This window comes from Cheilinus undulatus, linkage group 6 (assembly GCF_018320785.1).
Source record: "Cheilinus undulatus linkage group 6, ASM1832078v1, whole genome shotgun sequence".
Taxonomy (NCBI): domain Eukaryota; kingdom Metazoa; phylum Chordata; class Actinopteri; order Labriformes; family Labridae; genus Cheilinus; species Cheilinus undulatus.
In genome coordinates, this window is record NC_054870.1 from 37,921,269 (window position 1) to 37,935,785 (window position 14,517).

The window sequence follows — 14,517 nt, forward strand, 5'->3', positions numbered from 1 at the left end:
GCAATCAAATTATTCAACCCCATTGAAAATCAGAGTTATAGTGAAAATTTAAAGACTTTCAGCTGTAAGCAATGAACAAATCAAACAAAAAGAATCGAAATAGCTCAACACAACTAATGTCTGAAGTGGTTTCCCTATTTTCACCTGAAAATGCAACTTTAAAAGTCTTCTCCAGTCTCAAAATTATTCAACCCCTGAGCAGAATCCCTCATAACAGCTCAAATATGCAAACCCAGTGTTGTTTCAAACACACCTGATGCAACTTATTAAGGGCTTCTTTGGTGTCACCAGATTTGCTTGAGCAAGAACACATGTAATACCTGACTTGTGAGGAGTTTGATGATGTCACGTTTGACTGCATGTTGAAAATATGGCGAAGTCAAAAATGGCCAAAAAGTTAAGAGATCATTGCTCTTCACAAACAAGGAACAGGATACAAAAAGATAGCAAAGGTACTGAATGTTCCAAGAGACACTGCTGGAAGCATAGTTCAAAGTTACAGGACAGTGGTTACACTATCTGGATGGGGCAGAAAAAGGAAGCTAATTCCCTGCAACCAGATATCTGAGAAAGCATGTGATAAAAATCCTTCGAGTGACTGCAAAAGACCTCCAGCAAAACTTGGTGGCAAAAGAGGCTGAGGTTTCAGTGAGTACAGTAAGGCCAATACTGAACAAAGACTGGTTTCATGCCAGAACTCCAAGACGTACGCCATTACTGACCCAAAAGCACAAGAAAAGTCAAATCATATAAATAAGCCACAGAGGCAGTGAAATAAAACTGGAACTTTTTGACTCGATGGATCAGCAGGATGTCTGGAGGAAGCAAGCATGGCAGTGGATTGGTGATGCTCTGGGGCTGCTTTGCATCCTCCGGCACTGCAAGTATGTGGAAGGTAAGATGGATTCATTAAAGTATCCGCACATCCTAGGAGGAACAGCGATGCCGTCTGTGAGGAAACTGAAGCTTGTGCATCATTGGACTTTTCAACAGGGCAATGATCCCAAGCCTCAAATTCCACCAAGCCTTGGGTGCAGAAGAAGTCCTGGAAGATTCTACAATGGCCATCACAGTCGCCTGACTTGAACCCTTTAGAGAATCTCTAGTGGGATTTGAAGAAGGTGGTTGCAGCATACAGACCCAAGAATATTACTGAACTGGAGGCCATTGCACATGAGGAATGGGCCAAGATCCCCTAAGGAACACTGTCAGGAGCTGGTTTCTGGCTCTGCATCTCATTCGCAGCAGGTCATGGAAGTAAAAGGGTGCGCTATTAAAGATGCTCGCCATGAAAGGGTTGAATTAAATGAGAGTGGAGAGGTCATTATAATCAGCTGAATTTGGGGAAACTATTTGAAGCATTAGGTGTGTTGAGCTTTTTTATTCCTTTTGTTTGATTTGTTCATTGAAAAAGCAGAAAGTCTACACATTTCGACGATAACCCTGATTTGCAATGGTGTTGTGATTTTGATTGCAATTGTATGTAATATTGTGTTTCTAAAAAATCACTGCATTCTGCTTTGATTAACATGACTTAACTGTTTAGAATTTTAAACTTCAATTCAGTTGAAAAAAAAAAGCCTGAAAACTCCTGCACACAGTCTAATTTTGGTCAAATTTAGACAGTCCTATGAAACAATGTTATAAACTTGATTCTTTGAATTTTTAACATAAAGGACAAAGTATTGTTAAAAACATATTATTTAAAAGACTCAAATTATCATGCATTATCAACTGCATGTTTAAGAACAAACCCATTTTCTCCTCTCCCTACCTTCATTGGCACTGTGCCTGCTGTTATAACAGGTCGATCCGTCCAATCAGACCTAATTAAGAGCATGACAGTGGCATGTCACTGAAAGGTGAGAACTTTTCCGGTGCCTTGCACCTCCCTCTTCCGTATTCTTACATAATTTCTTGGTGGTTATTTGGAAGACACACGAGTAAAAGAAATATAGTGTCTTACTTTAAAGCACCTGAGAAGACAGTGCTGAGTAAAAAAGAGGAAGAACTGCAGCATTGAAAGAGACTCAGTGTGAAACTTTTCTTGGCCATAGAAGGACCAGTACCTAGAGGATTTGAATTATTTTATGAATTCTGAACAATTTTGGAGCACCATGCCTTGTTACACAGTGACTGTGTCTACAGGGAGCCAGTTGTTTGCAGGTACAGATAGCTATGTCTACATCACACTAGTGGGCACTGAGGGATGCAGCAAGAGGACACTGCTGGACAAACCTCAATACAATGACTTTGAGAAAGGAGCGGTAAGTTGTTAAAACACTTGTTAGTTTTTTTTTTTTTTTTCAGAAAACAGCCAGAAAGACATTTACACCAACACAATATACAGAGAATGCTAATAGGGACAATAATGCAATCACAAGTGTGATTCAGAGAGATGTTATAAACAAGGGCTAACTACAAGGCACTTTGGCCTCTGTTTGACCTTCACTTTTAAATGCAATCATGAGTTAGAGTAAACAGTCAAGTTTGAAGAAAATCTGTCAAAGTGTTCCTGAGATATTTGGTTGACAAGGATGGCATGGATGTGCATGTAGATTGATGGACAGTATGAAAACATAAAGCCTCCACACAGATCCCAGATACAGTATACACAGCAAATAGTGTGTTAAAGAGCAGGATGATAACTCTAATGCATGTTTAAACAAGTTTGTTTTTAACCGAATAACCACACCTACACCTTGGGCGCAGGTTTGGATGAAACAACCTGCCAAATGTGATGGGCCAATTCACCTCAGGGCAAATATCGTGAATATAAATTTAACCTAGCCACACGTTTTTTTTTTCTCAAAATATGACATTTGCAGAAGAACTCCTATTGCCTGAGCATCGAGGAGAACCTGGGTGACATTGTGCTGGTGAAGATTGAGAAGAAGAAGTACTGGGTGCAGGATGACTGGTACTGCAGGTACATTGCAGTTCATACCCCGTCTGGAGACTACGTGGAGTTCCCCTGCTATCGCTGGCTGGTGGACAACAAGGAGGTGGTGCTGCGAGATGGAAGAGGTAGAAATTAGTCTTCTGAAACCTTCCTGTACTTGTAAAGCATATTCTTCTTTTTCATCAGAATCTCCCCTGTCACTCACTTTGTCTTGTGTCTGTTGCAGCTCGTCTGCCCCAGGATGATAAGATCAGCTTGATGAAGGAGCACAGACAGAAAGAGCTGGATCTGAGGAGGGAAACTTACAGGTAACTTCATTCATACACTGTAAGTGGTTATATGTATCCAAGGATGTGCCCTTACATCTCTGCTCTCTTCCACAGATGGAAAGAGTGGCAGCCTGGCTTTCCAATGAGCATAGATGCTGACAGATACGGCGATTTACCCCGGGACGTCCTTTTTGATAGTGAGAAGGAAGTGGATTTCCTTCTAAACTTCAGCAAGGCGTATGTCCTCCCTCTTACAGCAGAAGGGTTTGACTGCATGTGGATCAGTGGAGTGGTTTTTATAATTTTGTTTAAATAAGAGGTGGTTTTGGTTGCAAACATTTTCTGGTGACATTGCCAGAAGTCTGGCAGAAAATCTGAGACTTTGTGATGCCTCTATTAGGAGCTAACTTAAAGGAAGACAGGAATATTTGCATGTTTTAAAATAATTAGCTTGGTATTGATACAGAGATAGTGAATAGATGTCAGTGATCATGAGGATGAATTTTACAATGTTGAGAATTATGATAAGAATAATTATGTAATTGCAGGATAGGGAGCCTGTATGTGAACCAGTTCATGCACATGTTCCAGTCCTCCTGGAGCAACTTTGGGGAATTTGAGAAAATCTTTGTGAGAATCAAAAACACAAACTCAGGTGAGCTTCTTTTGAAATCTATGTATGTGAAAATGCGATTTATGTTTATACAAGGACTGACAGACTCTATGCATTAGTGCATGCAGATTTTAGAGGCTCCAATGTGTGTGTGTGTGTGTGTGTGTGTGTGTATTTATACCCATATATATATATATATATATATATATATATATACACAGTATATATCCAGTGCTTAACAAATTTATTAGACTACCACCCGATGTAAGGTATATGCCATAGCTGCTCTAAATTAACAGCATTGGTAATTGCCATAAATGTATTTTTTTTTACATTTTATATATCTGTTTGTAGAAGCTCTTTAACCAAAATTATGTTTATAATACTTCATAATGCTAAAATATGATTGTTATTGTTATCCATGAAGTGCTTATAAAAAAAAAACCCAGAAAAAAATAGTATAAGAGCACATTATTATTTCTTGATTAAGATGCCAAATTAAAGTTATTCATAGTCATTCCTGAACAGAAAATTATTAGTGCTTTAATGCCATGCTTGATTAATGTCTGACCTCTCAGAGAGGCCCAGTCGGCTCAAATTTGGGTATAAAAAGGTGAATTAGTTTAATATTACTCATTCCGGTTCAAAATGGTAAAACGCTGAGAGCTCACTGTAAGTGAAAGATTCTGCATTAAAGCACTTCATTATGCTGGATGGTCTCTGAGACAGAGGAAAGACAAGGTATTCTCACAGTATGGTCGAGTAAGCTTTGGAGTCAACTGCCAAGACTGGTACTTACAAAATGTGCCAAGAAGAAGAAGCAGGAAACCAAAGTTAAGTGAAGCAGATGTCAGAGGCCTCAAGATTTTAGGTACTAGAGACAGAAGGAAGAGCACTGCTGATCTTCAGGTAGAGATGAATACTTCTAGATCAGAGTCTGAGAAAGTCTCCAGAATGACCAGGAGCAGACAACTGGGAACAAAGCTTAGAGGGAAGAAGAGCTGCTAAGAGGCCATTATTGAGGCCTGCAAACGTCCAGAAATGCCTCAGATTTGCTCTGGACAGACGAGTCCAAAGTTGAACTCTTCACTTCAAAAGCAGGAGAACGTTTTGATGCCAGATGCATTGCCGTGAACGGTATCATGAAGAAGAGCATCTTATAGAATGAATCTGATCAACAAGCCAATGACCCCATTCATACTTCAAAGCTGTGACAGCAGAGACTATTAGAGCTAGAAGAAGGAATCTGGAGTGATGGACTGGCCAAGTCAAAGTCTGGATTTGAATTCTATTAAACAAATTTAGGATTCAGTAGATTCAAAGATTGATCATACAAAGGTTTCATCTAAAGTAAGTATGTGGGAACAGCAAGGAATTATTTGGAACTTAATAACTCAAGAGACTGTGGAAAAGTACAGAAAAACAATGCAAGCAAGAATGCAGGCTCTTATCAGGGCCAAACAAGGCCATACAAAATACAAAGTTTTTTGGTTATGTGTGAAAAAGGACTATTTAGTTGTTTCAGTTTGTCATTTGCCAACTAAATAACAATAACATTTTTAGTTTAACAATTCTATCATCTATATATTCGTTTGACTCTAGTAGTACACAAGTGAAAAATGTAATAATATATCTTTAAATCATTGTCTAGAGTATGTGATGCAACACTGGAAGGAGGACTTCCTGTTTGGGTACCAGTTCCTGAATGGCTGCAACCCTGTTATGATCCGAAAGTGCACCAAACTTCCGGAGAAGTTTCCTGTCACCCATGAGATGGTTTCAGACAGTCTGGAGCGAAAGATGACCCTGGAGCAAGAAATGAAGGTACAATTGTCTGCTTCTACTGAAATTTGATATAAAAATTTTAACCTAACCATAAAACATTAAAAGTTAGTTACAATTACAATGCGCCTTATGGTCCACGTTTAAACACAGATCTGTCTTCATCAGGCAGGTAACATCTACATAGTTGACTACAAGGTGTTAGATGGCATTGGTGCTAATGACACAGACCCGTGCACACTGCAGTACGTGGCAGCTCCCATCTGTCTGCTCTACAAGAACACGGAGAACGTGATCCTACCCATCGCCATACAGGTACAGAGACATGTCACACAAGGAGGGAAACATCTTTTGACATGTTTTGAAGTTCATTTCTCATCAATAACTTTCTTCTGCAGCTTGGTCAGACTCCAGGAAAAGACACGCCAATCTTCCTGCCCACTGACAGTCCACTGGACTGGCTGCTAGCTAAGATGTGGGTCCGTTCGTCTGACTTCCAGTACCACCAGGTCATCACACACCTGCTCAGGACTCATCTGATTTCTGAGGTGTTTGCTATTGCTATGTACAGGCAGCTCCCTGCTGTTCACCCCATGTTCAAGGTAAAAAACATCTGAGTCATTCATTGATTTGTTGTTAAACTGATGATTTATGGTTGACAGATTGATGTGTCTTCTTCTAGCTCCTCATCCCACATGTTCGTTTCACCATCGCTATCAACACCAGGGTCAGAGAGCAACTCATCTGTAAACATGGCCTCTTTGACAAGGTGGGTCTAACAAAAGGATAGGTCAGGTAATATATATGGGAGTATATGCCATTTAGGTAACTTGCCACGTGAACCTTGGTCCTGTACTTCTCTGGCCTCAGGATGTCCATCATCTAGGCTCATGCCCCACCTCTCTAGGTATCTTACTAGTTGATCCCTGCACAACGCATGCAACTGTCTCGACGCCCTACCCACCAGGTCCTGGGCACCCAGTATGCAGTGAGGATCAGGCCCGGGAAAGCACACCCATAGGAACACGGCTGCCACTCCCATATCCAGGAGCAGACCCTTTCCATCCCTCCTCTCCTGAGCACATCAGCATTAGACACACGGTCTCGCCCACAATATCCAAAGATGCACCTGTGGCCATCAGTCAGCATCCAGACCTAACAAAAGTATAGCGAGACCAGAAGGACCAAGAATAGAATGAATCTGACTTTTGTTTACATGCTCAGATACAGTGTGCGCCACACCACCTTGCCTAGTGAACCCCTTGTGCCAGCCCGAGCCATGGCAGTGCTGATCTAAGCCTCACAGTAAGCGCTGCCATGGCAGGTGAACTGCTCTACAACTTCCTGTCTCTCATCATTCACAGACACTGATTTGACACAGATCCAAGGCATCCTTGAATGCCTGGATCTTTGTTTCAGCCCAGGAAGCGTGCACTCCCAACGATTCAGCCTTCTCACTCAACAAGTTAAGAGATCCACAGTATCCACAAGAATTACAGCATCATCAGCGAAGTCCAGATTGGATCGGAATTATCATGTACTGAAGAGGGTAAGGGTTAAGACGCACCCATGCCTTACTCCAGAATCAGCTGGGAAGAAGTCAGAGGTGATGCCACCACGTTTCACAGCACTCTTTGTACCAGAATATAGGCCAGACATCAGCTGAACCTGCTGAGCCCCAGAATCCTCCAGAGAGCATCTCTACTCACCAAGTCGAATGCCTTCTGGAAGTCAACATGGCTGCCAGCAATCCTCTATTGAATTTCTGGAAGCGCTCAGTGTAGATCGGAAGTGCCAGGATGCGGCCTACTGTAGACATCTTAGGTGCAAAGCCTGACTTTGGAGCAGTGGATCATGGATCCTGGTCAGAGGTACAGTATCAGTGCAAGAACCCTGTCCTGCACTGAAAGAAGAGTCATACACCTGCAGTAGTTACATTCTCACACATCAGCCTTTCCCTTCCAATTTGGGACAATAATGCCCCTCTTTCAGTCGATGGTCATGTGTCTGACAAATAGATAGATGATCGATAAATAGGTAGACAAAGGAGCAGAATGTAACTTATAAATTAGAACAACGAAATACATACACATGGCAATAGAAAAGGGTCAAGTTCAGCCATAGTTCTGGTCCCTCAACCTCACTCAAATGGAAATAAAAAGTCTCACTGCATCAACAATAAGCGACACGTGAGTTGATACTGGCTGTCTTCCATCCGTATTAAAGGCAAACTCTTCAGGTGGGGGCGGCCAAATCCAAATGATTCAGAAGAGCATGAAGTCCCTAACCTTCAGGTCTCTGTGCTTCCCGGACATGATCAAGTCCCGAGGCATGGATAATAAAGATGAGCTGCCCTTATACTTCTACAGAGACGACGGCTACAGAGTGTGGGATGCCATCAAGAGGTGAGGAAGAGCTTGTACAGCAATTTGAAGGGAATTCTCTACACGTGACTGCTGTCCTTTTCTCTTTCTGACAGTTTTGTGTCTGATGTGGTGAACATCTACTACAAGAGTGATGAGACAGTGCAGAAAGATGCAGAAATCCAGGCTTTTGTGAAAGATGTTTGCACCTTTGGTATGCAGGACTTCAGCCACTGTGGTGGGTTCATATTACAGCACAAACACCCTATTTTATCACCTTTCCTTTAGCATCATACCATCATCAAAAAGACTTTGTTGTACAGCATGTCAAGCCACATTTACCAACCAAATACATAAATCTGAAACCATTATAGGAGGGGGCTTTAAACCATTGTTAGGGTAGTTACTCTTAAAAGTAACCCATTACTAATAACTAGTTACTTTCTTTAAAAAGTATTGAATTATATTACTTAGCAACTCACAGCTAAAAGTGACCAATCCCACTAAAAGCTACATTATTTTTTGTATTACACCTTTTCACCCAAGAATTCTGTAGCTTAATTACTCATGAAAAATACAATGCTAAACCTTCCCTAATCCCAAATGAGTGGGATGTATTGAAACTATTTTACGCAGTAAAAGGCGTAAGGATACGTGAGGGATGTCAACACAAGTAGTGATGCTGTGAGACGGGACCTAGTGTATATGTGCTCCACCAGAAGACAGTCAGCAGTTGAGTATGTCTGAAATGTGTTATGTTAAGACAAGTCATGTTAATTAAGTCACTGGCTCCTGATAATTCTACATAACCCTACAATTAGCACAAATCCTTATTCTAATGAAGCACACACATACCAAATCTCTCCGTTCTGCTCTTTAATACAAAAAAGATGACAGCTTAGTTGTGAAAATCAGACCAAACGGCACTTAGTAGAAAAATATGTCGAGAACTAGGCTACATTATGTAACATTTCCCCCACCATATATGCCGCCACAAGCCTATTTATCTCAGCTTTTGTGGTTACCAGTGGCTGATGTTGAAAATTGAACTTGGTATCAGCTTCATGCAGTTATCTTGAGCATGACTCGGGGGTCTTTAGCTTCTAGCTTTGTGTGAGTTTTCTGCCTTTGCAGATGTTTTGAAATATTTGATGTTGAGTTCAATGCAGAGGAGAGTTCTTTCTAGCCTCTTCACCCTCAAATTCTTCTCCTTTTGTGCAACAAATCCAAAGTAGTGTTCATATCCCCACGCATCTAAAGATGTCTTTGTTTTCCTCTACCTCGTCCATGGACTTGAGCTGATGTGTCAGTCACCGGAATAAGTGATTGTTGTGTGAAAGAGCATTAAAAGGGGTGCTTGATTTTATTTCCCGTGCTCTTATTTACACTTAGATGACAGATTTGTGGTAACACCAGTATATATATAATTTGAGAGCAAAAGTAATGTGATTACAAATTTAACAGCAGTAACCTCTTGCACTACCTTTAAAGAAAAATATAACATGATCACAGTAACACATTACTTTGTACTGCATTACACCAAACACTCCTTAAAACCCACAAAATCTCTTTTTGCAAGACCTGGCACATCTGAAAACATTCATGACTTTTTGAGCATGCTGAGGTCCTCAAAAGTCCAATGAAAGATTTAAAAAAAGTGATAATCCTTTAGACTTAGGAACTCCAATGATATCCATGCACTGCTTGGGCCCTTATTATAAAACTTCCTCTCCACAACTTGCATTTGCAGAAATGCAATCCCCTTGTTCACAAGTGTGATACCCAAACTCAACAGTGCTCAGTTTGTGTCTTATACATATCCCCATACCAGCTAGGAATGAGTGCATCCCCAAACTTCCTGACAAGTTTCCTGTCATCCACCTTTCCGAACCAAAACTGTGCACAGACACAAGCCCAAATATTTCTAGCGTATAGTGCCCTACCTCCTACAGCAGCTCTGGCTGCTTTGGCTTCCTTGACAAAGGATCTTCTGCTATGAGCCACAAAGCATCAGCTCCATGTTGTTTATTTTAGGCTGATTATAACCTGAGCCTTTCCAGGGCATTATTCTCACCAACAAGTATCCCCTCCAAGATCTGGCTCTAGAGGGTCGCCCCAGTCTCCATACTCCAGGAGAGATAGCTTCTGATTATTCCACTTCATAGGGTTCTTTTGAATTGCTTGTGGTTAGGACCCTCCCCCATGACAAGTTTCCATTTGGAAACCCTACTAAGGCTAGTGCCCCAAACAACACAGCCCCAAGTTTCAGGGACATGCACCTCACCACTTCGGGATGGTGGCCATAAAAGGACTAGTAATTGCTCTGCCATCAATGAATGGTTTGAGATTGAAGACAGGAGGCCAGATGAGTCAGAGGGGGATGTCACTAATAGTGCTCCTGTGTTGAAATCCTCTTCTCTTTCCTCTATCCTTGTAAAAGGCTTGTTAAATAACAAGGTACTTTCATGTGAATCTTTCAGCCCATTCTTATTTCTGTACATCTAAATCTGTGCACAGAGTTTCCCAGGTCTCTGAAATCCCGAGAGGAGCTGATGGAATATCTGACTGTCATTGTGTTCACTGCCTCAGCTCAACATGCAGCTGTTAACTTTGGACAGGTGAGTGATGGCTACATAATATTACTGCTATGTTCTTGGACTGTTCCTAACAGGAAATAATCTAATAAAAGACAATAACATTGCAAATTAATTCTTGATGATTAGTTTTTATGCAGTTTACATACTTGTGACCATGTATTCACTGTTTATGGAAACGTTTCAGTGTGAGGCTTCATGATTAAGTAATTAAAGTTGTGACTTGTGTAAAAACACAAATCATTCGATCACTTTATTTACCTCCACCAAGGAGGTTATGTGATTGGTTGGGTTTGTTTGTTTGTTTGTCAGCAACATAACTCAAAAAGTTATGGATGGATTTTGATGAAATTTTCAGAAAATGTCAGAAATGGCATTAGGAAAAACTGATTAGCTTTTGGGACTGATCCAGATCCAGATCTGGATCCAGGAATTTTTTAAAGGATTCTATACTATTGGGAGATAGGGCTAATGGTAGAGGTCTGCGCTGTCACCACTTTACACCAGGAGATGGCAGACATGAGTAACTTATTCAAAGTTTTGGAGTTTATCGAGTTTGAAAGACACACGCCCGGTCGAGGAGACGAGTCAGAGTGTAACAGGGAGAAAGACGATTGTAGTGAGAATACTCACAATGCTGGGAGGAATAGAGGAATATTCACCCTCTGCCATGACTGTCAGTCGTCCGGTGAGACCATGGGTGCTTTCACCATGACAGTCCACACATAGCGGAGCCAGTGCTTTGCCTCATCGTGTCTCCACCCCCTGGGAAGGGAGTAATCGGCAAATTACATTTTGGGAGTGATCCGGATCACGGTCTGAATTCAGGAATGTTTTTAAAGGATTCATTACTATTAGGAGACAGGGCTGATGGTGGAGGACTGCGCTCTCTGAGTGCTTTTCTAGTTATTAAGTGAAATCCTAATTTTCTTTTCTTCTTTTTAAATAAAAAAAATTAAAAATGAACCATGTATCTGGTTCAATTGCTTTAGAAGTTGCTGTTAAATTGTACATAGATCCATTGCTGTTTCACTATTCTCTAAATGTTTGAAATGTACTACTTACTCCATCTTTGTGTCCCTTGTGTAGTATGACTGGTACTCCTGGATTCCCAATGCTCCACCAACCATGCGGAAACCTCCACCTAATCGGAAGGGTTTGGCTGATATGAACTTGATCCTTGAGAGTCTCCCTGATCGAGGACGATGCAGCTGGCACCTTGGGACCGTCTTTGCCGTCAGTCAGTACCAGGAGAACGAGGTACAGAGAGGGAACTCAATTCCCAAATAACAGAACCCATTTGTATACAATGCCTATGAAATGTTTTCAGTGCTTTGGATGTTTCATCGTTTTGTTGATTTTGTAAATCAATCATAGTCAATATAATTTGGCTTTTATGACAAAGCAGAAAAATACTCTTTAAAAAGTAAGTACAATTAAATGAAAATATTTAATGCAAAATAAGTGACTTCATAAATACTTATCCCCTTTAAAGTGACTGACCTAATTCAACAGAGGTCCAGACAGTTTGTGCTAGCAGTCTCACAATTAGTGAGACAGGGATCCCCTGAGTGCAGTGAATGTGTCTCAAGTGATACTAGTATAAAGACACCTGTGTCTGGAAGGCCCAGTCACTGGTTAATCAGTATTACTGGCTACCATTACACCATGAAGACAAAAGAGCACTCCAACCCATTCAGAGAAAATGTAAGAGTAAATTTGCCTGGATCAGGCCGTTCTCATAAACTGAGTGACCGTGCAAGAAGGAGAGACATGAGAGAGGCCATTAAGACACCTATGACTATTCTGAAGGAGTTACAAGCTTCAGCAGCTGAGACAGGAGAGACTCTGCACACAACTGTGGCTGGGTTCTTCATCAGTCAAAGCTTTATGGGAGAGTATCAAAGAGAAAGCAACTGTTGAAAAAAATGCATTAAATCTGGACTAGAATTTGCCATAAGGCACGCAGGCAACTCCACGGTCATGTGGAAGAAAGTTGTTCGGTCTGATGGGACTCAAATGGTTTGGTCATCAGACAAGACACTATGTTTGGCAGACACCAAACATGGCACATAACCACAAACACACCATCCCCACTGGGCAGCACAGTGGTGGCAGCATCATGCTGTGGGGATGCTTCTCAGCAGCCAGCCCTGGAAGTCTTGTATAGGTAGAGGGTAAAATTACTTCTGCAAAGTATAGGAAAATCCTGGAGGACAATCTTATTTAGTCGGCAAGAGAACTATGGCTTAGGAGAAGATTTTATTCTCCAGCAAGACAATGACGTGAAGCATACAGCTAAAGCTACACAGAAATGGTTTGAGAATAACAAGGTGAAGCTCAGACTTCGACCCAATAGAAAATTTGTGGCTGGAGAAGGGCTGGTCCCGCCTGAACCCTGTGCAGCCTGACAGAGCTTGAGCAGTTTAGCAAAGAAGATTGGTGTAAAACTGCAGTGTGCAAGCCTGATTGAGATCTATCCACACAGACTCAGTGCCATGATTGCAGCCAAAGGTGGATCTACTAAATGGTGACATGAAGGGGATGGATATTTATGCAGTCACTTATTAGAGATTACACATTTTATGTACTTGACATTACTTTGATTTATAAAATAAATAGAAGGGTAAATCATCCAAGGTGGTGGATACTTTTGTAGGTGCTGTACTTACTCAGCTGTGCATTTCTCATTCTCCAAGAAGCTCCTCTTCTGTCTGACTCCCTCTGTTGTGTGCCTCTTGGCTCAGCCACCTCTCCCCTCTCTCCCTCTGCAGCTGTTCCTGGGGATGTACCCTGATGAACACTTCATAGAGAAGCCAGTGAAGGCAGCCATGGAGAAGTTCAGGAAGCAAGCGGAAGAGATAATCAGCTCCATCAGGAGGAGGAACGATGGAAAGGAGCTCCCATACTACAACATGTCACCTGATAAGATCCCAAACAGTGTCGCAGCTTGAGATTCACAAGACTCTTATTGTGGTTAGAGTTGCTGTGTTTATATTTCCTAATGTGATTGGAAGTTTCCCAAACATGCTGATTAAAAAAAAAATGCAGTCACCACTCGTGTACAAACCCCAACACTGACAACGTTGGGGTGTTGAATAAAATGTGAAAAATAAAAAACATTTGCTTTCCAAATCATTCCTAGCCAAAGACAAGATCTAATGTTAAAGCTGAAAAGCTCCTCATTTTTTAGCAGACACATAATGTGAATTTGATGCCTGCAACATATTCCATAAAAATTAGGACAGAGTCAAGAAGAGACTGTGAAAGTTGTTGCATGCTAAAAAACACCTGGAACATTGTCAAGTCAAACCACAGATTTTTGATCATGTATCTTTAAGTTAATGAAAGAAATAATTCAGGTCGTTAATTAATATTTTATTTCGTTTAAAAATGTTAAAAACAAAGAAATAGCTAAAGAGAGAGTTGAAAAACACCCTTAAAAGTAAAATAAATAAGTTAATTAAAACTATTTGACTAAAAGTCAAAGCTAAAGCTTCTTTTACTATTATAATTTGTGTTTGAAGGACATTAAAAGACATTAGGTTAGTTGAACCGGAAGGGGAAAGTTGTTCCTGGGTGCAAGTGCACCTGGGACTCTACAACTGGGGGACAGCTTCCGGTGGAGGAGAACGCTGCAGGTGAGCAGCAGAGACATGACGCCCAGCGGCTGATGAGCGATCATCAGCTGGAGACTTGTGCAGGAATGTGTGCTAAAAACCGAAGAGGCAGCCGGTAAGAGCGCTGGACTTAAAACTGCTTTGTTTAGTAATTGATGAACTGTGAACACCGGCTCAGGCGTGAGCATCACGTTGTTACGGACTTCTAAGCGCTGAGCTCTGTGTTATGAACATTTTGGATAATCGGCATGTTTGTTTGTGTTCTGGTTAGCGGTGACATTGTTTAAGAGCGCGATCGGGAAATCTTGGCTCATGTGAGCACGCGGTGATGTCCGGTTTAGTTTAATTGATTGATTGCTTTGGGACTTACCGTG

The 14,517-nt window shown here is 41.3% G+C and overlaps 1 protein-coding gene across 1 annotated transcript; it reads left to right on the top strand.

Moving 5' to 3' along the window:
* Positions 1–2,117: 2,117 nt before the first annotated feature.
* On the top strand, positions 2,118–13,477 carry LOC121510776 (polyunsaturated fatty acid 5-lipoxygenase-like). Its single transcript, XM_041788994.1, has 14 exons — positions 2,118–2,267; positions 2,829–3,027; positions 3,129–3,210; positions 3,286–3,408; positions 3,720–3,826; positions 5,436–5,608; positions 5,735–5,881; positions 5,965–6,168; positions 6,249–6,335; positions 7,793–7,971; positions 8,046–8,167; positions 10,447–10,547; positions 11,613–11,783; positions 13,298–13,477. The coding sequence occupies exons 1-14, from the start codon at positions 2,118–2,120 to the stop codon at positions 13,475–13,477; spliced, it is 2,025 nt and encodes a 674-aa protein (XP_041644928.1).
* The last annotated feature ends 1,040 nt before the right edge of the window (positions 13,478–14,517 follow it).

Excerpts from the sequence above, each read along its gene's own strand:
- LOC121510776 (XM_041788994.1), top strand. The coding sequence starts at position 2,118 with ATGCCTTGTTACACAGTGACTGTGTCTACAGGGAGCCAGTTGTTTGCA. Across the intron at positions 6,169-6,248 it reads CTGTTCACCCCATGTTCAAG|CTCCTCATCCCACATGTTCG; the intron begins GTAAAAAACATC and ends GTCTTCTTCTAG. Across the intron at positions 6,336-7,792 it reads AACATGGCCTCTTTGACAAG|GCAAACTCTTCAGGTGGGGG; the intron begins GTGGGTCTAACA and ends TCCGTATTAAAG.